This window comes from Serinus canaria, chromosome 4, assembly GCF_022539315.1.
Source record: "Serinus canaria isolate serCan28SL12 chromosome 4, serCan2020, whole genome shotgun sequence".
Classification (NCBI taxonomy): Eukaryota; Metazoa; Chordata; class Aves; order Passeriformes; family Fringillidae; genus Serinus; species Serinus canaria.
Window position 1 is genome coordinate 56,451,915 of NC_066317.1, and position 23,506 is coordinate 56,475,420.

The following is a 23,506-nucleotide window of genomic DNA, read 5'->3' on the forward strand; positions in this document are numbered from 1 at the left end:
GTATTTTAATCACTTTATCGGGTAAGTTTTCTTGTAATTCACTGCCACAAACTGGCTGCCCATCTTAGCTCCGGAGGTCTGGCAATTCACGGTGGATGCAGATCACTATTCTTCACTCTCTGTCCCTCTCTCCTAGGAGATGTTATTGCTCATGAAGAAAAGTCAGAAAATTGGCAGCATACCTGCTCTGGAGATACTGCAGTTCACAAACTGAATATTAACCCAAACAACCATGAAATTCAGCATATGTTTACGTTCTGAACCCCAGAAGATGAAGAACCAACATGTTCTCTCCTGTTATTTCTATCAGATGGGAGTGGCAAGTTCCAGCAGTAGGAAGGTGTAACAGACAGTAACGTTAATCTTCTGTTACTACTCAAGCATGAATTTCTGAATCACCTCAATTCTGTATGGCCACATGCTCTAGGCCTGGAAATAGAACCTCAAATTCACAAGCCCCTCCGTAAGCAATGAACTTCAAACATTGTTTCTTAAGGGTTTGTGTCTTCAGTGCATAAGTCTACCTACAGCAGTAGCACAAGGTCACACCTGCTCCCTTGTGTGCCAGGGTACATTCTCTGTGAAAGACATGCTCAAGCCCAAACCCAGAGCTCTGCTCACTTGCCAAGCAGTTAACACAGCTGTGTGCTGGCTAGCCAGCTGTGTAACACCTGTGCTTCACCTTCCTTTCTTCCCTCCGGTGTAACTGCTTTTTTTCCCACCCTGAAGTTGTAAGAATTTAACCTTCTGAGGTTTGTACACATTTGCAAAGATGGCTAAGTAGGTCAGTGTGTTCAAAAGTCCTTCGAGGAGGAAAGGATTCATGGAAAAGGAAATGCCTAGCACTGCAATTGCTTAAGACTAATTTCCTTAGATAAAGAGATAAAAAGATTATTGTGCACAGTGTCAGCTAAGTAACACTCATAATATGAGCTCTTCTGCTTAATTCACTATTTACTGCTTTTACCAGCATTTTATTCCCAACATTAGTATGTTGAGAAATACCAGACTAGAAACTCACATGACTGCTGAAAATATTTCAACATATTTCAACATGAATTGCTTACACCTATGACCTAGCTAGCTCTGATACATTTAATATCTGCAACATATCCCTTGTACAGTTTTCAGTCAGAAGGGCCTGCTGCATCCATTGTGTGTTTGACAAAGTATTTTGGTGACATTAACTGAGTATTGCAATGCTGCTCAACAGTTTTACAACACTGCATGTTGGTTGACAGTTACAGCTTTTGTCAAACCGATGGGCAATCTCAGCTTGGGCCAGTGTTCCTGTGTACTTTGAAATGTTGCACAAGCAGATCAGTGTGACAGGCAGGTGTTTCTGGTCCATTCGCATCGGGTGTTAAACAAACACACTTAACTTTACTGGTATGGCATAAATGCCTCAAAAGGCTGGGTGTAAATTCCATGCTGCAGCAAATACAAATAGCTTTCCTAGGACCTTTCTTGATGAGGTCACCCTGAAAATCCCGTGTCCAGTTCTGTGCCCCTCAGTTCAGGAAGGACTCTGAGGTGCTGGAGCATGTCCAGAGCAGGGCAACACAGCAAAAGTCCTGGGAGGAGCAGCTGAGGGAGCGGGGGATGTTTATTCTGGAGGAGACCAAGCAGGACCTCACTGCCCTCTGCAAACACTGAGGGGAGGCTGTAGGAGGTGGGGGTCGGTCGTTTCTCCCAGGCAAATAGCAACAGGACAGGACAATCTTAAACTGCTCCAGGGAAGGCTCTAGGCTGGACTTCAGGAAGAATTTTTTTCTTAGAAAGAGTGGTTAGACATCGGAATGGGCTGCCTAGGGAGGTGACTGAGTCATCGTCCCCGGGGGCGTTTAAGGAAAGACGACGTGGCGCTCAGTGCCATGGTCCAGCAGACAAGGTGCTCGGGCACGGGTTGGAGTCCATGACCTCAGAGGTCTTTTCCAACCTAGCTGATTCTGCAAATGTTTTTACATCCACAAGCTGCGGCCCTGGCGTTGCCAAGGCATCGGATCTCAAGTCTTGCAGTACTGCAGCTCACTAGGACGAACCTAGGGCTGTACCGCCGCGCACAAGCGCATGCCACAGCGCGAACGGCCCGGCCGGAGCCGCCCAGCCAGATGCAGGCCCGGCTCTGCCACCCCTGGCGGGAAGGGGCGGAGCCAACCGCGCACGCGCGGGGTGGCGGGCGCGGTCACGCGGGGCGGGCGCACGCGCGGTGCGGATGCTCGCGCCGCCGTTCGCGCCGCCGGGAGCGGCGCGGCTCCATGGGGAGAACATGGCTCCCTTCCCCGAGGAGGTGGACGTGTTCTCCGCCCCGCACTGGCGCATGAAGCAGCTCGTGGGGCTCTACTGCGACAAGGTAGCGGGCCGGGGCGGCCCCTGCGCCGCTGCCCCGGGGCGGGAGGGAGGGTTTGGGGAGTGCGCAGCTGTCAGTGTCCCGGCCCCGCCGGTAACTTCTGCCCTGCGCTGCCGCGGGGCTCCTGAGCCCCTCACGGGCTGCCGGTGCCGCTCCCCGGCCGCGCACGGCTGGGGCTGCCCTCGCTGTCCTGCCGAGCCGGCCGGCGGGAGCCGTGTCCCGCTCCGCCCGGCGCGGAGGGGCGGCGGTGCCGCGCAGGGAGCGCCCCCCGCCCGGGCAGCCCGGCGGAGCCGCCGCGGGCCCGGCGCTCCTTGCGCGGGCAGCGCGGCCCGGCCGTGCTTGCCGCTCAGGCCAGGGCACGGGACCGAGCTTGCGGCTCTGTGCACAGCGTTTGCTGGTGAGCGGCGTAAACGTACCCTGGGTATGTTATTTTATATTTAATATATGTAATTTTGCTCGTGGACAAAGGTAATTTTTTATTCTTGCATCAGGGTAGTTAAGTAATCAAGGCTGGTGTGTCACCTGAAAGGCAAACTTCCCTGCAGCAGCTTTGAGTGTTGTGGGAGGGTTTGGGCAAGTACTTCACAGCCAGCACTCCTACTGCAAGAAGTTTTGCCTCCCATCTCCGGGCATAAATGGCTGTTTGGGAGAACCAGATTGGCTACAGAGATTTAAAAGAACGGTGAAATTACATGAGAGGCAGTTACAATAGCTTACTGCTGCCAGCATCATGAGGGAGTTCATGCTTCCCGATTTCCTCAGGGCACCTTGCATTTCTCTGGGATTCACCAGATCCTTTCGTGTGCCTCTTCCATTTGCTAATAGGTTAAAGAAAACCTAGAGCTGTTTTTTTGCAGGATTTGTTAACTGGACAGGCTGAGTACAGGGTCTGGGGGGAGGAGAGACCTTGTCTAGTTTCTTTCACATTGCCTTTTATTTGAGAGCACATTTGCAATTAACTTAATCTGTGGCGGCAGAAAAATTTGTGCTATCATAACAGAATGGATTTTATTGGAATGGAAACAAACACCCCCACTGACTCCTGGTAGCTGTTTCAGTGTGTTGTTGATAGCAGCTGAACAGGTTTCATTTAAACATCCTGATCTACTAGTCGTTTGGGTTTTGTTCCTAGAGAGGCAATTTTCTCACTTTTATTGAGCCTCCCACAAAGTTTTGACCAAATTTACCATGCCTGATAAAACTTCCTGGGGAGCAATTACTGGTTTTCCTGAGTATTGAAAAATTTTATTAAAACTGTCCAGTTTGTAATGTTCATAACCTTTCAGTTTCATAACCAGTTTTTATACAGGAATTTTCTTGCTCCCCTTTTCTTTTGAATAAGGGCAAGCATGAAGGAATGGCACTTTTTAAAGTGTTCAATTTTACATCCTTTAACCCTGTTGTACAACTTGGGGTGTGTGCCTTGCCTGTGACTTTTTATAATATCAGCTTTGCACCAGAAAAACCTCCAGTATTTGAATTTCCTTTCTGTGTGATTGAGATGCTGCAATCAGGTAAGTCTGTAGTTCTGCTTACATGGCAAGTGTAATCTCCAAAGCCATGCTCTTGGTAAGTTTAGTTTGACCTTGAGGGTTCTTTAATTCTGTGAATTATGTGTTACCTGTGTTCATCGGGTTCCCTTTACACTGCAATATAGTTGCTGCTAGTGTCTGAATTTAGTGATGTCCACAGAATGTTAGTGAGGGTGAAATGCGCTCTTCTATCTTTGCTTCTCAGGAGAACAATTACATTGTTTCTGATGGATAAAGTACTTGGGCACTTAAACAATCCTTTAGGACAGAGATACACAGTTTATTTTGTTCTCCCAGGACTTCATGTGAGACAGAACAGTAAACTGGACGTTTAAGCTTATGCTTTAGGAAAGTTATCCTACTTTTTTAGCTGTTGCTAGCGAAGATCTCCCTGTACCTTTGCTGCATTCCTAAATGGCATTTTGACCTGTGTTGTATATGCTGCCCTGGACTTGGATAATATGAGTAATTAGAATTATTTTTAATAAGGAGATCCCCACTGTTGCCAAATCTGTCTCCTACTCTGATGATAAGAAAATTCGTTAAGTGCTCTGAGGATGTCCCCCCTGTAGGCAGTAGAGTGCTACAGCAGACAGTCTTTATAACTGAAATGCTTGTCCTAATGTCTGACGTCATCTTTGCTACAAATAGAGCAGATTCTGTTTTCCCATCTCTAGTGAACCGTTCTTCCTTTTCAGAAAGATCTTGTGTCGATTTGCAGTTGTAGCCCTGTCCTCCATCTTAGCTATGCGTTCTCTGGCTTAAGCAAACGGATTCATTCTGTCTCATCACGTGTGGCACGCTTGCTGTACCTCAGTGTACTTGTTGCTTTTTGAACTAAGCTGCCATTCTCTAACAGTTTAAGCTGACTGCTGCTGTTATGACTGCATGCCTCTCTGGCTCCCATCAGTGCTTGAGGGGATTCAGGCTCCAAACTGGCAGAAAACATTTTTTTTTTCTGAAGCAGGGTAGGTTTTCTGGTGATGTAGTGCTGCCAGCAAGCACTGGTCAGATCGGTACTGAAGCCAGTGGGAGGCAGAGAGTGGGACTGTGACAGCCAGCAGCTAGATTGACTGAAGCTACCGTGAAACCTCAGCCTAATTATGTCTGTGTTTTCCTGAAATCTTGTGCAGAACGGGACAGTGCTGGTGTTGAGTAGAGCAGATTTGTTGTTCTGCAGTTCTTTTTTTAACAGCAGCATACTTGCTTTGTGCTCCTCTAATCCCGTACTTCTCTGAGGACTGATGCTCAAAGTACCTTTCATTTTTGTCATTAGACTCCTATCCTCTGTGGAGCACTATGCACTTGTCCAAGTCAGCATGTTGGTGTCCAGTGAGGCAGTCTCTGTTGTCACATTATGGTCTTGTGTTTTCTGCATTCAAGAATGTGCCGCTTGTGTAATACCAGCTTTCCTAGCTGTGTCTGAAAGTATTGTATCTGTCACAAACGAAACAACACAGATTTCAGCTGATAATGAAAATCCCATTTTGGTTTGGCTGGAGACTGGTAGCTTGGGCTTGAGAGCACTGTTTGCAAGTGTTTGAGCTACCCTGTGATTTTCTGCAGGTTCAGTTACTTTGCTGTAAGGCAAAACAATACCAAAAACCTTAGAGAGATCATGATCTGTAACGTGTATCATTTTCCTTTTAGGTGGTTTGGTTATCTTATCAAAAGGAAGTCAGATTCTTTTTTCTAAACAAATCTGTGCTGGCCAATTGTTGCTTCTTTTAGCTCCAAGACTGGGACTACTCAAGTAGCAGACTCTGGTCTACATACAGACTGATATTAAATTTTGGCTAGGCCTTCTCCAGAAACAAGACACCATGTCTTCCAGTATGGGATTTCAGACTTCCTCCTCGCTTGTGGAGTTACTGCAGCCAGAGCATGTTTTCACATCTTTGTGATACAGAATTGCCCAGCAAGTTTAGGGTGCTTTAGGAGTAGGAAAAATGGTTGCACTCTTAAATGCTGTAATGAAGATGCCGGTTTGATTGCTTGTTCTCATGTCCTTCTGTCTGTCTCTCAAAACTAGTGTGAGACTTCAAACTGTGACTGAGTATAATAACTCAGGATGTAATAACTGGCTGCTGTGGGAAGGGTTAATTACTGATGATATCCTTTATGCTTGTCTGGCTGCTTGATAAGCAGCTAGTTCATCTAGGGAACTGAAGCGAAAGGTGATTCAGTAAAACTGGCTCAATAAGAGGTCAAACAAGCTCCAGAACGAGGTTGTCAGTATGGGAGGGAACAGGGTGAGCCATGGCAGGAGGGAACAGCTGATTTAATAGCTCAGCTTTATTGTGAAACCTTTGGATGTTCGAGCAAAAGCATCTAAGGTCCTTCTTTTGTTTGCCTCACTTCAGTCTCCTGTGATCTCATCTTTCTACAAAAGACCTCTCAGTTATTTCTCATGGTTCAGTAATTGCTTTGGCTAGTTCTTCCTGGAAATTTAGATCAATTTTGTCATATTCTGGTGACTTGAATGCATTGAACTTGCATAAATATTTAACTAGTATTTTTCTTTTCTAGTCTACACTTCTGACTCTTTGCTAAAAATTAATTGCCATAAATATTTTTCCTAGTTAATTTTTTAATGCAGATTTGAGCAAATAAGACATTAAGTTTTTCTGTTGTCATCTGCCTTTCCTGTTAAATAGTTGACTTAAAGTATCGCTTTTCTTCTCTTATAATCTGTGTTCTCTGACCTCCTAATTTGAAGTTCAAGTGCTGTTCTGTTCAAGTTACCTGCACTTACCTTTGGCTTCTGCTGAATAGAATGAAATGTTTTCATATGTTAAATTTTTGATTTTCTTGTGCCATCTGTAGTATAGAAGTGAAAAATACTCTGAATTGAGTGGATTTGGCATTGTAAAGCATTGGGCTGGGCATTTTATGACCACATCAAGATCATAATTTTTCTGGCAGCCAGGGGGACTGAAATCTGAAAGACTGGACCAATTAACTTAGGACTAGCTGTTTCAAAGTGAAATGTTTTTCTCTTGATGCCCTGGAGAGCAGAAAATGCAAGTTCCAAGAAGATAAGTGTATCTGTGTTTCTAATAAAAAAAAGTTGGTAAAGCTTTTTGCTCCTTTTGAAATCCCTTTTCAATATTTCAGTACACTGCCATTCATTTTCCAGTGTTGCTTCAAATAAGTGTGTGTTGGTTTAGAAATTCATAGGTTTTCCCAGTTAAAAGTGCTGTACCATTGAGCATCTGCCTTCACCAGGAAGAAAGAGCTGCTTGAGATGTGTGGTCCTAGTAAGTCTGCAAACTTAGGCAGGCTATGCTTTCACTGCAGGCAAAAGATAGAAGGAAATTCTTTCGTTGATAGAAGGAAATTAAATCTCCTCATTAGCATCCAGGGATAGAGGATAGCAATTTGTTGTCTATGTCTGTTTCATCAGGAGCTGTACCAGTTATCTTTCTTGAGGTTTTTCAGAGCTGTATAGCAATTTCACCTTTTTTCAGGACACTTCCAGCACTTGTTGCTAGCTTCCCATAATTTCTTTAATTTTGTCTCTCAAAACACCTATTTTTTCTTACTTACTAGATTCTTTTATATCTTTTTTTTGCCTGCCAGACATGATAGCAGTTTTCTCTCCCATGTAATTGCTTATTATCTATTTTTATCCCAGCATTATATGAAAAAAGTTTTCTGTTCACCTTTCCACCTTTCACATACTGCTCCGATTTTTCATCCTCTCTCCCAGTCTTCTCTGGAGAGCAGTAACAACCAACCTTTGTCCTTTTTGCAACAAGTTATTCTCTTGTGTTCTGTGTTACAAAAGAAAAAAAAATAAACTGATGCTTTTAAGAATCCAGAAACTGTAATTAGTGTATATCAGTGTTACTACAGGTTTTGTGCAGCTATCCTAGAATATGCTCTAGCTGATTAAATACTTCAAGTTGTAATTCTTGAGACTTGGCTTTTTGCTTTTGCAGTTCGTGCCCAAGGTGGATTAAGCTGGATAAAGTCTGACATATAGTCAGACTGATGCAGAGGTGCAGAGACATTTTTGCTCTGGTTCTGTTTTGTGAGTTACTGCAGCGGGAGATTTCACTCCTGGGGCTTCAGGTATGACCTCACAGAAGACCAGGTCATAGTAGGAACCTGTATCCTTGAGGGTGTAAACCAGGAAAGAAGTCTTCCATGGCATGTAGAATAGTGTGACACAGGTAGATAAATAACAGCAGACATGCAAGTGTTCATCATGATTTCATTCAAGGTCTTCGTAGCTCATGTATTTAGTAGTCTTTTAATTGGTTTTAATTTTTTAAAATTCTCTTTGATTCTTCTCTGCAGACCTGATGAAAGCCTTTTTTCTTCCAGCCTTGGTAAGCTTCTGCCTGTGGAAATCACATGGTGAAAGAACCTTAGCTGATTTTATCAGTGCATCTCGAGATGTGCTTTCTCCTGTGAACCCCAAGAGGATCTGACATTTGTAGCAATTGCATCACTGAAAATCTTGGTTGAGTTAGTCCCATATTGCTATTCATATCTCATTGTGAAATGCTCTTCATGATTCAAAACCTGATCTATAGATGTTCATTAGACAAAATTGACTGTGGATATAGTACAAGATACTGATCTGGAAGACACCAATAAAAATGGAAATACAGGAGGTTTTTTCACTGTTCTATTATGTTTGACATTTATCAGCTTGATCTTAGCCTTTGAAAATAGAATATGAGGTTTCACCTTCCCTTTGCCAGTGTTCTTCGAAAACAAAATAATTCTGTAATTTTGTGTGCCTGAATCTTCTGTGTTTGTTTTGTTTGGTTTTGGGTGGTTTTTTTTTTTGGTTTTTTTTTTTTTGAGTGGTTGGGTTTTTTAAAAAGCAACTTCAAGACTTCAATGATGCTGTAAAACAAGTAGAAGATTACACAGAGGATGAGGTTGCATTGAGAAGACAACATCAGAAAGAAGGGCATTTGAAAGCTTTGGATTTCTTGTTGAGTTCTGCCACATTCTGTCCTTCCTTCTTTACTAATTGCCATTATTTGGGGTTGATCCATTGCCAAGAAAAGTGCCCAGGGTGGAAAACTGATTTCTCCCCTGATTTAAGGTTTCATACACATAAACAGGTGTGAGTGTGAAGCAGTTTAGCTAATTCTCTTACTGTTCACCTCATATACTTTTACATAAAGAGCAAGCCAAGGAGAGGTAACAATGAGGACAGTCATTTTCCTGGCTAGGCTACCTCAGCACCTCAGTTCTTCCTGGGGACAATATCATGTGAACTTCTTGTGGATTCCTAAGTAAGACATGGCTTGTAGCTGGGTGTTACTAGTGCTCCAGCCAGGTGAAAAATGAACCCAGTAAATGGCAGAGCTCCTCCCTAGATTAGGACACCAGATGGGTTCATCTTGTAGCTGCATGATTGCTAGCATATATTGCAGGGAAGCAGCAGGAATGTGCAGTTAGAGGCAGGGCTGCTCCCTTGGTGTATTTCCTCCTCCGTACCCACGCCCTCATTTCCAGCAGATTAAGTATAACATGAAACTGCATGCTCTTGTTGACACAGGCACACCTTGTTATGGATCTTGTTCCTCCATTTTTTTGTGCCTGAAATTGAGGTAAATACCTCTGCAGAGTCCAGGTTTGTCCTTTGAATTTTAGTGCTACTGCATATGCAGAGTGCTAATACCTAAGAATGTAACAGTGAAAAGATATAGCTGACTAGAAATGCCTCCTCATTTTTTCTCCTGGTGCTATTCTATTCTAAAAATCAGTTGGTTTTTCCCATAGAATTGTAGAATAGGATATTAGGATATTCTGAGTTGAAAGGGACCCATCAGGATCATTGAGTCCAATTCCTGGCCTTATGCAAGAATCCCAACCCCAAGAGTCACACCATGTGCCTGACAGTGTTGTCCAAAAGCTTCTTGAACTCTGTCAGGTTTGGTGTTGTGACTACTTCCTTGTGGAGCCTGTTCCAGTTCCCAGCCACCTTGTGGGTGAAAAACTTTCTTGATATTTATCCTGATACCTTTTTTTCTTCAGAATGGTCTACCAGCTCCATAATGAAAAATATTTTACTATATTTTGAATTAGTTTTAAATCTAATGAGTTAACTAGTGGTAGAAGTCTAATCTACATTGATTATCAGGAATATTATGCTTTTTATTTCATATCCTATGGCTATCAGCTGGTTGTCTTGATGTGGTTATACATGGAAAACAGAATATAGAGGAATGACCTATCAAAAATGTAACTTGGGATGACACAAGAAAAAGAGCAACTATTGATCAAGAAGACCAGGAAGAAAAAAATGTCTTCAGTTTTTTAGATTCCAGACGAAATTTTTAAGGTTAGTGGTTCTTTAGAATTCACATGCTTGTAGGGAAAACTTTCATTTAAGCAGCTTGCGAATTTGTACCCACGTTAAACTTTCTAACCTTGAGAAATTATTACATTTTAAATTTGTGAAATCTGTAGGGAGAGGGGAAAAATAAAATTTTCTGCTCCTATTCTCCTTCCTCAGATTTTTGGTTTTTTTCCAGCTTGTAGTTGGGAATAGAGATACTTGTAACTGGGAACGTCAGCTTGCAACATAGACTGCCTATGGCTGTGCTAGTCTGATAAGAGCAGTGCACTTTTTCTTTATTCCTCTTTGCTGCTTTCTCCTTGTCGGTCCATAGTATGCGTGGAAGGAAGAAGCAAACATTTTTCACTCCTTAAATGTGTTTTTGGCATAGTTAGTAGGAAAAAACTGTTTCAGTTTACTCACTGTAAACTAACATTGCTGGAAAATTATTTTCCGCCTTCTAAGAAGACATTTTTCCATATTGGCACATGTATAAAGCACTTCCAGAAACCAAGTTAAATACTGTGTTTTGTTTGGTTATTTAATGAGCACTTTTGAGCTTCCTTATTTATTCACAATGTTTTGGATAGCTATGTCTATGTCTTCATCAGATAGTAAGTTTCATTTTTTTAGTGAAAGCACTGAAGCCATGAGGGAGATTCAAGAGTTGAGTGTAGAGTTACTTCAGTTGAGTGTTGTGAACATGAAGCACTGTCTAAAGAGCAATTGCTGTTAACATTGCTGGTATTGGTATCTTGTTCTTAAAGCAGAAAATTTAAACAGTGTGTTTTAGTAAGAAAAGATATATGTTTGCTACAAGTCTGTACATTCATCTTGACTGTGTTAATGGCTCTGTTATAGTCCAATAAGGTGGACACTCGCTTAAAGCTGGCATATACTTGTCTGAGCTACAAGTATGGCCATGTTTTAATTGCATCATTATTTTCTTTTAATAAAAGTTTAATAAAAAGCTCCTGGCTACTTCTAGACGATGCCTGCATTGGCCAAAAGTCTCTGAAGTGTTTCAAACAGACATTGCAATACAAAGGACTGACTGTTGTTTGGACAGTTGCTCAGGCTGTTTGGGTTATGAATAATTCTTAAATATCAGGAGCCACTGAAACTGTTGCTCTTGTGGTACTGCTCCTCAATTAGAGTTTGCATTCCAAACACAAAACCAGTTGTGCTGTAATGTACAGCTGTTTAAATGTAATGTCTTCAGAAGCCCAGAAAGCTCCCAAGTTTCTTGAACACTGGTGGCTGTGGTTTAGTGCAGTGTATTTTAAGCCTGTTCAGGGTTCTCACATGCACCATGCTTTATATTTTTGATGGGCCAAAAAAATCCATTATACAGTCCATTTCCTCTTCCTTGACATTCTGTCTTTGAATTTGGGGGTGTGTGATTTTTTCTTCGTGCCCTACTAAACTCCTGCACTAGTTTTCCTCGTTAGAGCTGGTGAAAAGTGGACCTTGGAATGGAGTAGCTGCTGTCTGTTAATAGTCTTGGTCCCCTATCATGAGACTTCATCAATCCTGGTAATGAAATTACAGGTCTGACTGAGTGACTTTGTTGCCAGGCTACCTGTACTCTGAAAAGCCAGCAGTTGTTCTCAGCTTTGTCTGACCTTTTTAATACAGTGATTTTTGATTCAAGTATAGTTACTAAACTTCAATATCCTCTCCATAGGCCCTAATCTGTTGGATATCTGCAGGAAGCCTCAGTAGCAGGGGTGAATATACAAGTGCTTCATGTTACAGTGGCTTCTATAACAATCCATTTCTAACGGACGTTCTTAAATTCCATGTGCAAAGAGATTATTCATTTATTCCTGATTTGTGGATGACAATACGTTGATTCAGCAGAACATTTGAGTCTTGAAAAGGCTTTGAGTCAAGATGATGAGAAGGTGCTAGTTTTCTATCAGAACCATTTTCATTATTTGTTTTTAAGACAAACAGCAGAATGCAGTAGATTTTTGGAACCTTCCTGTTACCCTCTTGTTGCCAACATATTTTATGAAAAATCCTTTACTTAGGATTTTTCCTTTCCTAGAGCTGAGAAGCCTTGGAACACTAAACAATTCTTATCTGCTGCTGTGGAATGCCACGGGAAAATCTGTGATTGGCCCCGTCAGACTGTTTCCAATTAAGAGCCTATCACAATTCACCTGTTCGCCCCGTCTCGGGCTGAGAAGACTTCAGTTTACACATTCCTATTCTATTCTTAGCTTAGCCTTGTAGTGAAACCTTTCTCTTTACTCTTTTAGTATAGTTTCTATATCTTATATATCATATCATAATAAATCAAAGCCTTCTGATGCATGGAGTCAACGTTGTCGTCTCTTCCCTCATCCTGGGACCTCAGAAAACCGCTGTAATACCCTCTTCAGCAGTCTTGTTTACATTTTTTAAGTCAATCAAAATGCTAAGCATTTGGGAGCATGTGGGATTCTTGGAGGGAAAAGGGTCTATGGAGACTGCCTTCAGTCACTTTGTGGATCTTTATGGGTAGAATGAACTGTATCAACACTGTCCTTGATCAAAGGAAGTGTCACCTGAGAAACCCCAGTTAGTGAGATGTTACCCACAGGTGCTGGGAGGCAAGGAGGCTGTCCTGAGGAGTTGCTTCTGTGCCTTTTGCCTGTGCTGGCTCAGGCTTCTGCTTTTCAGTGTAGAAAGTCAAGCCCTCAGTTTCATGTAGTACCACTGCTTCTAGTGCTGCATTCTCTGGGTGTAGCGGGGGATTGAAATTGGCTTTTGAAGTCAAGATCTTTCCCCATTAGGAATACAGAACAACATATGATTCAAATCCTAACAGTGTGTTACAGACATAAATTTTTTCTGGCTTCTGTCAGTAGTTGGTCTAAATAGTATTGGAAAAAGAAGAGAAAAACAAAAAACCCCTCTTTAACCTCACCATGTTTTCTCTCACTTCTGGGGCTAAGTAACTTTGTCTTTCCATAGTGAGCGTCATTTTGCTCATATGTACAGCATGTAATGTACAGTATGCACAGCTGACTTGGAGTTGCATAAGGATTTGGCAGGTGTCCAGCGTGTTTCAGTTGCATTTTGCTGGTGCCTGCCAGGAAGTAGCAATGCGATGTCGCAATGAGTAAGTACATTTGGGGGTTTTTAATGAAAAAAAGTTTTGCATATCTCAATTTGTAGTTGTTTTTGATGTAAGTAACATGTATGTCTCAGATTCCCATTTCTTGTAAAACTGAAAGATTCCAGAGTCTTGTAGCTAAGCTACTTTTGAGTATTGTGGTAGCTTGTTTTCTGAATTGGAATCTACTTTTAGAGTGCTTGGTCTTGTATACTGCTGTAGGCTATGATTCTTGAAGCTGTGCTTGGAATGAAGCATAAGAATGGAAAAGTCTCTGGTCTTCCATGTCCACTGAAGGAAAATGCAGTTTTTAAATGTATTGTTGCTGATGATGACTGTACACATGTAAAAATGGCACTACTGCATTACCTAGAATTTTTATCTGTTGTGATTTGTTGGGTTTTGCCTCATTGGAAGCCTTCTCTAACAGCTAATGTCGTTTGTATTTACTGGCAGGACTCAATATTCCTTATGGGTAATACATCCCTAAGGATGGGTTCAGGGGTCTATGTTAATGGTCTTTTGGTATGGACAAAAATATGGATTGGGAAAGGTCCTGTCAGTAATCTCTTGGCCCAGGGAGATTGCATTGACTTCTGCCAGGAAAGCTTTCTACATTTGTTTACCTCAGTGTTTCAGAAGATTTGGTTTATGGTGCTTAAATACAACTTTGATTTTAATGGCTTTGTTTTATGTTAAAAACTGAAGGTGTTTACCTTTTGTAAGTAAGGGGAGCGATTAATTTCTTGGAGCTGATCCTATTTTAAGGATTTAATTTGAGTTTGACATGATTTTCATTATTTTTTTATGAACTTTTCTTTTTCCTAGCTTTCCAAGACCAACTTCTCCAACAACAATGATTTTCGGGCTCTGCTGCAATCTCTTTATGCTACATTCAAGGAATTTAAGATGCATGAGCAGATTGAAAATGAGTGTATCATTGGTTTGCTTCAGCAGCGTAGCCGGACAGTGTACAATGTGCACTCGGACAACAAACTCTCAGAGATGCTTAGCCTTTTTGAGAAAGGGCTAAAGAATGTAAAGGTAAGTAAACTATGAGAGATTGTGACCTGAGGAAAACATGCTGTGATTACATATTAGTTTGCCTTGACTCTTCTTCATAATCTTTATGAATGAAACTAAGGAGGAAGAAGAAACTTTTATGTTTTTTTTGATACTTTCTAGTCCGAAACACAAATTCTTTTGCCATTCACTACAATTACTAAGTTTCTAGTAAAAAGTCTTTTCAGAGATGTGTTTTGTGACGGACAGTCTTCACTGTATAATTTGAGATGTTTTGGAGAGATAGCAGGGAAGTATCAAATATAAAGACTGTGTGACTGCAGGGAAGTATCAAATATACAGACTGTTTGACTAACTGTTCAGAAGTTCCTGGCTATAGAAAAAATGGGGTATTATTAGTTGTTTGGAAACCTTGAGGATCTTTTTTTTGTAATTGTTGTCATAAAAAATGGAGATGATTCCCAGACTTACCAAAAAAAGCAGCATTGTTTTATTCTGTGGCTCATGTACTCCTTCCAGTAAGCTGTGGCTCAGCAGTCCTGTTAACAGTTCAGTCATCAAAGAACTCTAAATGTTATTTCTGCATCTGGCTTTTTTGACAGTGACTTATCTCTAAGTTTTTCTCCAGTAGAATAATTCTTGAATTCTTCTGTGTCTTTCTCTTGGGGTACCCAACTCAACTCCTCCTTTCTGCCCCATAAGAACTCTAGTCTCCAGTAGTCATTTGACATCCCACACTACATTACTAGTATGTATGGTACAGATTTTCAGTAAGAAAAATACTAAATATGCAGTTGATTGACTCCATTTTATAATCTAAGCCTCATTTTGACTTGGGAACTCTACAAATGGTTTTCCCCTATGCATAATAAACTTTTAATTTTGTTTTGTGTCCATTAACAAATCAGGAAAAAGGAAAGAAGGAAATTTAACACTTGGCTTTGTGTTACACCTTCTCTGATAGGATGCTAGTTTTATTCTGTTATTTGATTTCTTAAGTGTGCAAAACCAGATTTCTTTAGTGGTTACTTTAATTTAAACTGATGGCTTAATCTTGTCTCTTTAATAGTCAGGGTTTCTTGATGTTGTGGAAGCTTGAAAAGAAAAACAACATTTACAGTAAGAGTTAGGAGGAACTTCAGCTGGTTCTGAAATCTCCCCAGTATGTTGCAATTACTGGGGAGATTTCAGAACCAGCTTCTTATTAGTGACTCAGAGAGTTATCTTAACAAATTTATACATGAGGTTGGATGAACTTGAATGTTTACAAGTCAGTTACATCTTTCTTAAGAGTTCTTTCAGCTTCCAAAGTAAGAATCTGTACAGCAAGTCTAACTGTAAATTTTGATTATAATTTGGAAGTTAAAATTTTAGAATAAGGTAAAATGGTATTAAGTTAAAAGATCAAGTGAGCTGTTTTATCGTAGAACACTTTGTATACAAACTATGCAAATACTTGAATTAGTCTGCCACTGCTTTGAACTTCGTGTGAGATTGTAGATTGGCAGATTTCAGTCTTTGCTCCTAAGTAAAACAGGATTAGAGAAATGAATTTATATATGCTGAGACAATAAATGGGACTCAGGCAGGCAGGGAGTTCTTTGCTCTGCCTGTTAACAGGCCAGTACACAGTGTCAGCATCATTAAGTAAACACGTTCTTACCATGAAATAGAGCAAACCTGCTGTGTTCATGGGAAAGGCATAATGGGCTTTCCTTTGAACCACTGCTTTATTGGACAATTCAATCCTTGGATGACTGGAGGAGATTGGGTAACCATTAAGTCTTTGCTTTCTTCTCAGAATGAATATGAACAGCTAAACTATGCGAAGCAGCTGAAGGAGAGATTGGAAGCCTTTACCAGGGATTTCCTTCCTCATATGAAAGAGGAAGAGGAGGTAGGCAAAGATTTTCTTCAAATGTGATGAAGATCTCCCTTGGGATTTGGAATAACTGAATAGGGACAACTGGCTCAGAGGTTCATTGTTTTTTCAGTTCTCTGTTTTTATTGCTATGGTAATTTGCATTCTGGACTGTGGTGTCATTGTTCAGTACTCTGACTGGAAAGTGAATGTTCTGAAACTGAGAATATAGGAAGCTTATGCTGAAATTCTAATTCTTAAAAAAATTGATAACAGAAGTCCATTTGGGCTAGAATTTCTTGCAGCAAGTAGTTAGTTTAAATGAATATGTAGCAAAACTTAAATAAGAAAAGAGACGTCTTGTAAACCAGTGCTTCATGACTCAAACTGACACTCCCAAACAGCTTCTGACCTATATTTGAAACATAGACTAGTACTGCCAGTCTGATGATTTATGGGTATCCAAAAACTAGGAAGCATCTTCTCAAGTCTGTCCATAGGAAGTCTTCTCATGCTTTTCTTCCTTGCTTCTTTACCTTCCATGTGAGTACCTTGATAAGTTATATAAGTTAAGCAACTTTATTCCCTTCCTTATTCTGGTGGGGAAAACAATTAAAACAGCTTCCCTGATACTGTGCTATGTTCTGTCAGAAAGCAGGGAATTAGAATTTAAAACTTTCATGGTCCTGTCCTTAGGTTCACTTAATGCATGACATGTTTTACTTTGAGAGAATTTGAAACTGGAAATTCTGTGTTGGTAGATCTGTGTAGTGTTATTGACTATTTCTGTCAGCACCAGATTTTTTTCTTGCCTTTTTCCTTTGTGTTAGGTTTTTCAGCCAATGTTGATGGAATACTTCACTTATGAAGAGCTGAAAGATATTAAGAAGAAAGTAATTGCACAGCACTGCTCGCAGAAAGAGGCTGCAGAATTCAGAGGTCTCAGTAAGTGGAATCAAACAGAAGAGCTTCAGAAGGTCTTTAAGTATTCTGTGGATGAGAAGGCAGATCAAGGTGAAGTATCTAATTAAAGTAACTTTCAAACTGCTGTTTTTATCTAAAAACCGCACCTAGTGATGTACCTAGTTATGTACAGGCAGAAAGAGTAGTTCTTATAAAATGGGCACATCTGCAAACTAGTTTTGAAGCTTGAGAAACTTAATTGTTTGAGATGGGCATCTTGGCAGGTTGCAGTGTAGATAGTACTTCACTATTTACCTGTTCTCAACAGTCTTCTTCTCTGTTCCCTCCCATGTTAATATTTGATACAAAAAACAGATGGAAAATGTAATTAACTTTGATTTCATGCTTCCATTGAAATTATATTTTCTATTTCCAGACTCTGCATTTCATTCTTGGTTTTTAGGACAGCTTTGTAAGCTTTTTGTGTTGATGTTTTAATAACACAGAATAGTTATCCAAGTGACGATATTTCAGATTAAAAGCATTCACCTTCCCAACTCCTCTACGTAACTTTCCTGGGCCTCTCAGGAATGAGAAGGATCTGTGAGTAATGGAAGTGAATGAATCTGTGCAGCATGTGAATAAGTCAGAGGAAATGTGTGTTCTGAAATTGGATACTTATTCTGCATTTATCTCCAATTGCCTTTTCTGGTGAAACTTAGAATAAATAACTACTAAATAGACTTCAGTCTTGTTTTATGACTGCTGAATTAGCCCTAAGTTTTCAGGATTTACAGTTTTCTCTCTTAACAAAAAAGAATTGATGCCTCAAGGAAGGGGACTTAATGTACCAAATTCTGTGTACTGTTGGTGTGAATCTGATATGTAGAGCGAGCTCTCAAGGATTGAGTTTGTGATGTTGATAAGATGTGCTGGTCTCATTAGAAAAACTTGACAAATTACACTGTAATCAGATTTTTTTGATAAAACTTGACTTCTCTGAACTACTCAACTGGTCGTTTTCTGCCCTCCAGGTGAAGCCTTCAGAAAAGATCATGGTCCATTCTGTGAAATACTATTGACTCTTAACAGATGAATGTGACAGACGTAGTTTAATGGCATTACTTGCTGTTAAATCTAGCTGGAATAGCAGTTTTTGATACAATAGTAATTCTGCAATCATTGTGTTTCAGGCTTTGGGAGAGGAGAATATGTGTTTTTCGTTAATTTTTAAGAAAAGGAAGAAAGTAAAATAGCTTGCAGTCCTGTGCAGGCTTAACTGCATTTTCCTGCAAAATTCCCTGTAACTCATGTAGCAACATGCTAGTTGTACAGATAAATACATTGATTCATCAAGTGAAACTGTATTTAATTATATTTTTTGAAGTAGCAATAGCTTATCACGTGGTAAAGTTTATATTATGCTCACTTTTGAAGCTTTGCAAAACAAAAATCGAATGCTTTTCTCTGTAAAAGTTCTTGGCACTTTAGAAGTAAAACTCCACTTTTATTAAAGCCTGCTGTTTCAAAGGACTCCTGAAAACTCCTTTAGAAATACTTTTTTCAAGGCAATTTTTCTGAAAAAACCATTAAACTCTTAAAACAGCTAAAGGCCTCAGTAACCAAAGCTCTGAATTTGTTGTTTTATATAGTTTGCAGCTCTCTTTGCAGTACGGCGATCAGAGAGAGAGCTGTTAGCAATAGTTCCTGCTGTCCACTGAAATATTAATTACAGTGGTCAAATTTTAGTCTCTCACCTAGTACTTAGTATTATCTCATCTTTGTACTTAGTATTTATTACTTTACAGCCTGAATGGCTCATCACTATTCAGAAGTTAAAATTGTCAATGCTAGCAGCTAAAGCTAGAAATAAAATTCAAGACAGGTGCCAAGAGTTGAGCATGAACTTTTCTGTGTCCCAGTCAAGAGGCTGAGTGCTTCCAGCGAGAGTGGTCCCAGCTGGTAGGTTCTGCGTGCTAGTACTGTTTCCTGGGAATGTGGCAGACCAGGTACAGATACCATCTGCAACAGAAGGCATTTTTCTTAAAGCATTTCATTTATAGCAGGTATGGCTTTCGTCTTTCTGTGGTTGAGTAGCATTAATTTACTTTTTTTTTTTTTTTTTGAATGAATGAGCCAGATGAGAAAGTGGCAAACAGAAAACTGAGCTGGTTTGTTGTTGTTGTTCAAGGTGTTGTTACACTGAAAGCTTTTTAAAGCCAAACCAATACCTATCTTTAACAGTTGTTAAAATTTTTTCAGACGTATTTTTCTAGTCAAAATGTGAGTTCCACTGCTGTTAATAAAACTTTGAGGCTGTGCTTCACTTAACACATGCTTTCTGTATTTCAGAAACCGAAGTAACAGGGCACACCACAAATATTACTAATCTCCCTCCTGAAGTAATGGTGACCATTTTCAGTTACCTTAACCCCCAAGAGTTATGTCAGTGTAGTCAAGTAAGCACTGAATGGTCACAGTTGGCTAAAACTGGATCTCTGTGGAAACATCTTTACCCTGTTCGCTGGGCCAGAGGTAAGTTCCATTTAGCTCCTTTGAAAGTGCATTAATTATCAGAAATTTTGGGCCTGTAAAAACGTGTCTTAGTATAGGCTGAACCTGACAGCTGAGCATGTGAGGTGCTCCTTTCTGACAGGGATAGTGTCCTGAAACTTGATTGAATGTTAAAAATCTCCAAACCATACATCAGTCTTGTAGAATTAAGAAACTAGAAAGAAAAAAAAAAAAAAGTTGTCTTGATTGAAACTCCTGAGCACATTTTGTATCCAGCTTACCTAGTTTTGCTGAGGTAAAACCCCCCTTTTTTTGCTGATAATATGTTCACAACTCCTGAATTGTTACATAATCTAAGGAGTTTTGAATTATAAATACTGCTGTTACACTTAGTAAAATTATTTTCTTAGGTTACTAGGTAGAAATGAAATGCGTAACTGCAGAAAGGAAGTTCAAAATAAGTGGAGTTCTAATGTTTCCTCACAATCTAGTTAAGCTTCAAAGAAAACTGAATGAATGTTTAGTTTTAGTATTGATTCTTTAGGTATATTACTTCAGTAATTTCTACTGCAGTAAGTGTTTTTTTAAATTTTTTTCCCTCAAACTTTTCTGTTAATTAGAATTTCCTATTGAGAAGTGTGACCTTTGCAAAAGTACCTGTTCAAATAGATAAAATACTCTGTATTCCAGTGAGGCCAGTTACAAGTCATCAGAGTGTATTTGTAGCCTTACGTCCATATTTTTGTGAGTATTAAAGAATCTCTGGAGTATGGAACTGCAGGTTTCACAGTGCTGTCATGTCAGTGTAGTTTAGTAAAAGGAGAAAGCCTGTGCTGTTTAATAAGTCTTTTGTATGCCTTTAAGATTTTAAGAGAAAAAGCTGTGTTTATATAACTTAGCTTTAGAGATACATAAAAATAAATTCTTTATGGCCTATAAAATTTGTAGAAGACAGAGAGGAATTAAATAACTTCTTGGTCTGAATTTTGCTTTCTTTTCTTTTCTTTTTTTTTTTTTTTTTTTTTTTGGGTAAATCTTCCTGAAAGCAATAGTTTTGTTCCTGAGCTTCCAAAGACTGAGTAGAGAGGCTCCAAAGTTCAAATTCCTAAATTTGCTATTGCAGCATAGTCATCTTGATAATTCAGTGCTGCACATGCAGCAAAAAAAAAAAAATAGATAATAGGCAACTGCTTAAAAATGAGTGCTTCTAAACTTGGTTTGGCACATCACAGGAAGCTGCTCTCATGACGTACTGTTTGTACTACTACAGTTGTTTGTACAGAAGTGCTCTAACTGGCTTCTCAGATGGGATTTACTGCCACAGGGAGGGGAAAATAAATGTAGTTTTATGTAGGCTTAGTTGAATTTTAAACTTTTTTCCCTGCCTAGTACACAGAAGGCCTCTGAGGCTTATGCAATATGAAGATGGATTAAAGATGATGAGAAATGTCACCAAAACTTCATGGTTGACAGTCAATTAGAATTTCATTGTCATTGTGCTATTCATAGAAAAAACATTGTTCTTTTTGCTATGACTCAACAGGAGTTGCTCTTGCTTTAGGAAGAGTAAGGTTCCCCCTTGTGAGACGGTTCAGTAAGGTGGTTTGTTTTTCAGTATGTGTACATCAAGGCAGGCATTAGAGCTGCTTATCCTGAGCTCAGCACTGACATATATCCAAACCAGAAGTAAATTAATGCCTGTGCAGTAAACTCGAGGGGCAAGGGGTGCTCCACCAGCTAAAACAGCAGAGCTGTTGCTGATCTTCATGTTCATCCAGATGTTCTAAAAAATGATTGTGTATTGATTTGAGTTATATGTGTGTTAAAAGTATTCTGTATATTCTGTAGCTGTTTTAAGTACGATACTTTTGGAATTTGGCTTTTTGTGATCTTGGAGTTCTCACGTGTGGGGACTAAAACCAGGCTGGTTAACTGTGTATTTGTGATATTCCAGAGGAAAAGATATCTTCAACCAAGTGTTACACTAAAATCTGGTGACCAATTTATTTACCAGAAGGAGCTTGAGCACCTAGACAGTCCAAATACTCCATGAGTTTTTCTGTTGTTTCTGTGATTATATTGGTCCCTATTAAGCAGGTGAGGACAGCTGGCATGTCTCAGACAGGCACAATAAGCTGTGAGTTCTGGGATGGCACTGAAACTGTTCTAAGAATCTTTTGAAGCTTAAGGATAAAGATCAAACAAAAAATTATTTTAAGATTTAGTCCAGTCTTAGTTTAGATGAATTTGAAATTGATTTATGTTTCTTAAATCATGTCACAGTATACTGAAAAGCTATCAATGCTGACTTCTGCTGCAGTGACAAAATTTTATTAACTTTTTTTACTTTTTTTTGGGGGGTGGCGGTGACTAGGTGATTGGTATAGTGGTCCTGCAGCAGATACTGAGACTGAACCTGATGAGGAATGGGTGAAAAACAGAAAAGATGAAAGTCGTGCTTTCCAGGAATGGGATGAAGATGCTGACATAGATGAATCTGGTAGGTAAAACTGATTTTGGTGATTTATTTTTTTTTTCTGCCCCTGAAGATGACATAGCTGTAGGAAACAAGCTGAGTGGAAAAAAAAGGGAGATGGAGTTGGTAGGAAAGAAGCAGGCATCTGATTTTAATGATGAATTAATTTTTCTAGGAAAGAGCAAACATGAGAGGAGGTAGAAGAGTTATGGGGATGTCTGAAGGTGTCTGTGTCTGAAGGTACAGGTTAGGCTTCATCTCTTCAGAAGGTTTGGATGAATCATCTTGCATCCTGATGCACTCTAGGCTTGATTTAAAACTTGTCCTAAGCAGTTAAATCACAGCTATAGATATATCTCTATAGATATAGATACATATATGAAATGCCCTGTGAGATAGTATTTTGGTATCTAAAGCAAGTTTTTGGAAACAGCTGCCCCAGGCTGCCCTGAGCAGTGCATAACCTGTAGTAAATATTTCTCCAGCTCCTTTAATAATTTTAATTCTTTCTCTCTGGGTTTATTTTGCAGAAGAAGCAGCTGAAGATTCACTTGCCATTAATATAGCACAAATGGAAAAACGTTTACTTCATGGCCTAATTCATCATGTCCTCCCGCTTGTAGGCTCCTCAGTGAAGACACTGGTATTGGCCTACAGTTCTGCAGTGTCCAGCAAAATGGTGTGTGACTTGAAACTTGCATTTAATAATTGTGGCTGTGCAGTCTTTAATTAATAACTGACGTGTTTGGGTTGTGTAAGTGGGTTGCAGTCCAAAACAGTGCTAATTTGTAAGTTGTCTATAGACACTGTGTGCAGCCTTAGTGGCTTGTATCTTTACAGATTATTTTCCTTTCTTTTTTCAGGTTAGACAGATCTTGGAGCTTTGCCCCAACTTGGAATATTTGGATCTCACTCAAACTGATATTTCAGACTCTGTATTTGAAAGGTTAGATAATTGTTTTTTCCTTTAAAAAAACTTATAATCCAGGTTTTTGAGTGTGCAGCAGAAACATTGAAACATTTCTTAGTCCATTGCCAAGAATGAAAGAAATAAAGAGAAATCAAATTAGTAACTCCCATGTGACTTGTGACTAAGAACTAAACCAGGGTATCAAATCACTATAATATCAAGTAAAACATGTAACTTTGTAGTGGCCATTTCAAATTCTCTGTCTTCACTATTGGATGCTTTTTACCTATCAGTGTGTACCTACCCGTAACAATAGTTGTGGTTTTGCTCTAGTATTAAGAACTTGTCCATGGATTTTTATGGAGTTGCTCAGTTAAGGAAGTTCTCTTGGTCTGCTACAGCTGCTAGGGTGTGGAATACTGCTATTTGAGACGCTCCAGTCAAATGATAGGCAAAGCTCTAAGGCTTAGGTGTATTGTCTGTGGATTCCTGAGTGTTAGTGTGACCTGAAGAAACGTCAT

At 39.9% G+C, this 23,506-nt stretch overlaps 2 protein-coding genes across 3 annotated transcripts in view; one reads left to right on the top strand and one right to left on the bottom strand.

The window, feature by feature from the left end:
• LOC103824290 (complement C1q tumor necrosis factor-related protein 7) overlaps nt 1-23,506 on the bottom strand; it is a 395,389-nt gene that overhangs the window by 242,227 nt on the left and 129,656 nt on the right. The window lies entirely within an intron of this gene.
• Nucleotides 2,200-23,506, top strand: part of FBXL5 (F-box and leucine rich repeat protein 5) — a 34,488-nt gene continuing 13,181 nt past the window's right edge. For both annotated transcript variants that reach the window (XM_050973482.1, XM_050973481.1), the window contains exons 1-8: nt 2,200-2,353; nt 14,127-14,342; nt 16,123-16,218; nt 17,013-17,196; nt 19,438-19,620; nt 21,974-22,099; nt 22,606-22,754; nt 22,939-23,021. In XM_050973482.1, coding sequence (XP_050829439.1) covers nt 2,216-2,353; nt 14,127-14,342; nt 16,123-16,218; nt 17,013-17,196; nt 19,438-19,620; nt 21,974-22,099; nt 22,606-22,754; nt 22,939-23,021 — 1,175 coding nt within the window. In that variant the 5' untranslated portion in view covers nt 2,200-2,215. The remainder of the gene's footprint in view (nt 2,354-14,126; nt 14,343-16,122; nt 16,219-17,012; nt 17,197-19,437; nt 19,621-21,973; nt 22,100-22,605; nt 22,755-22,938; nt 23,022-23,506) is intronic.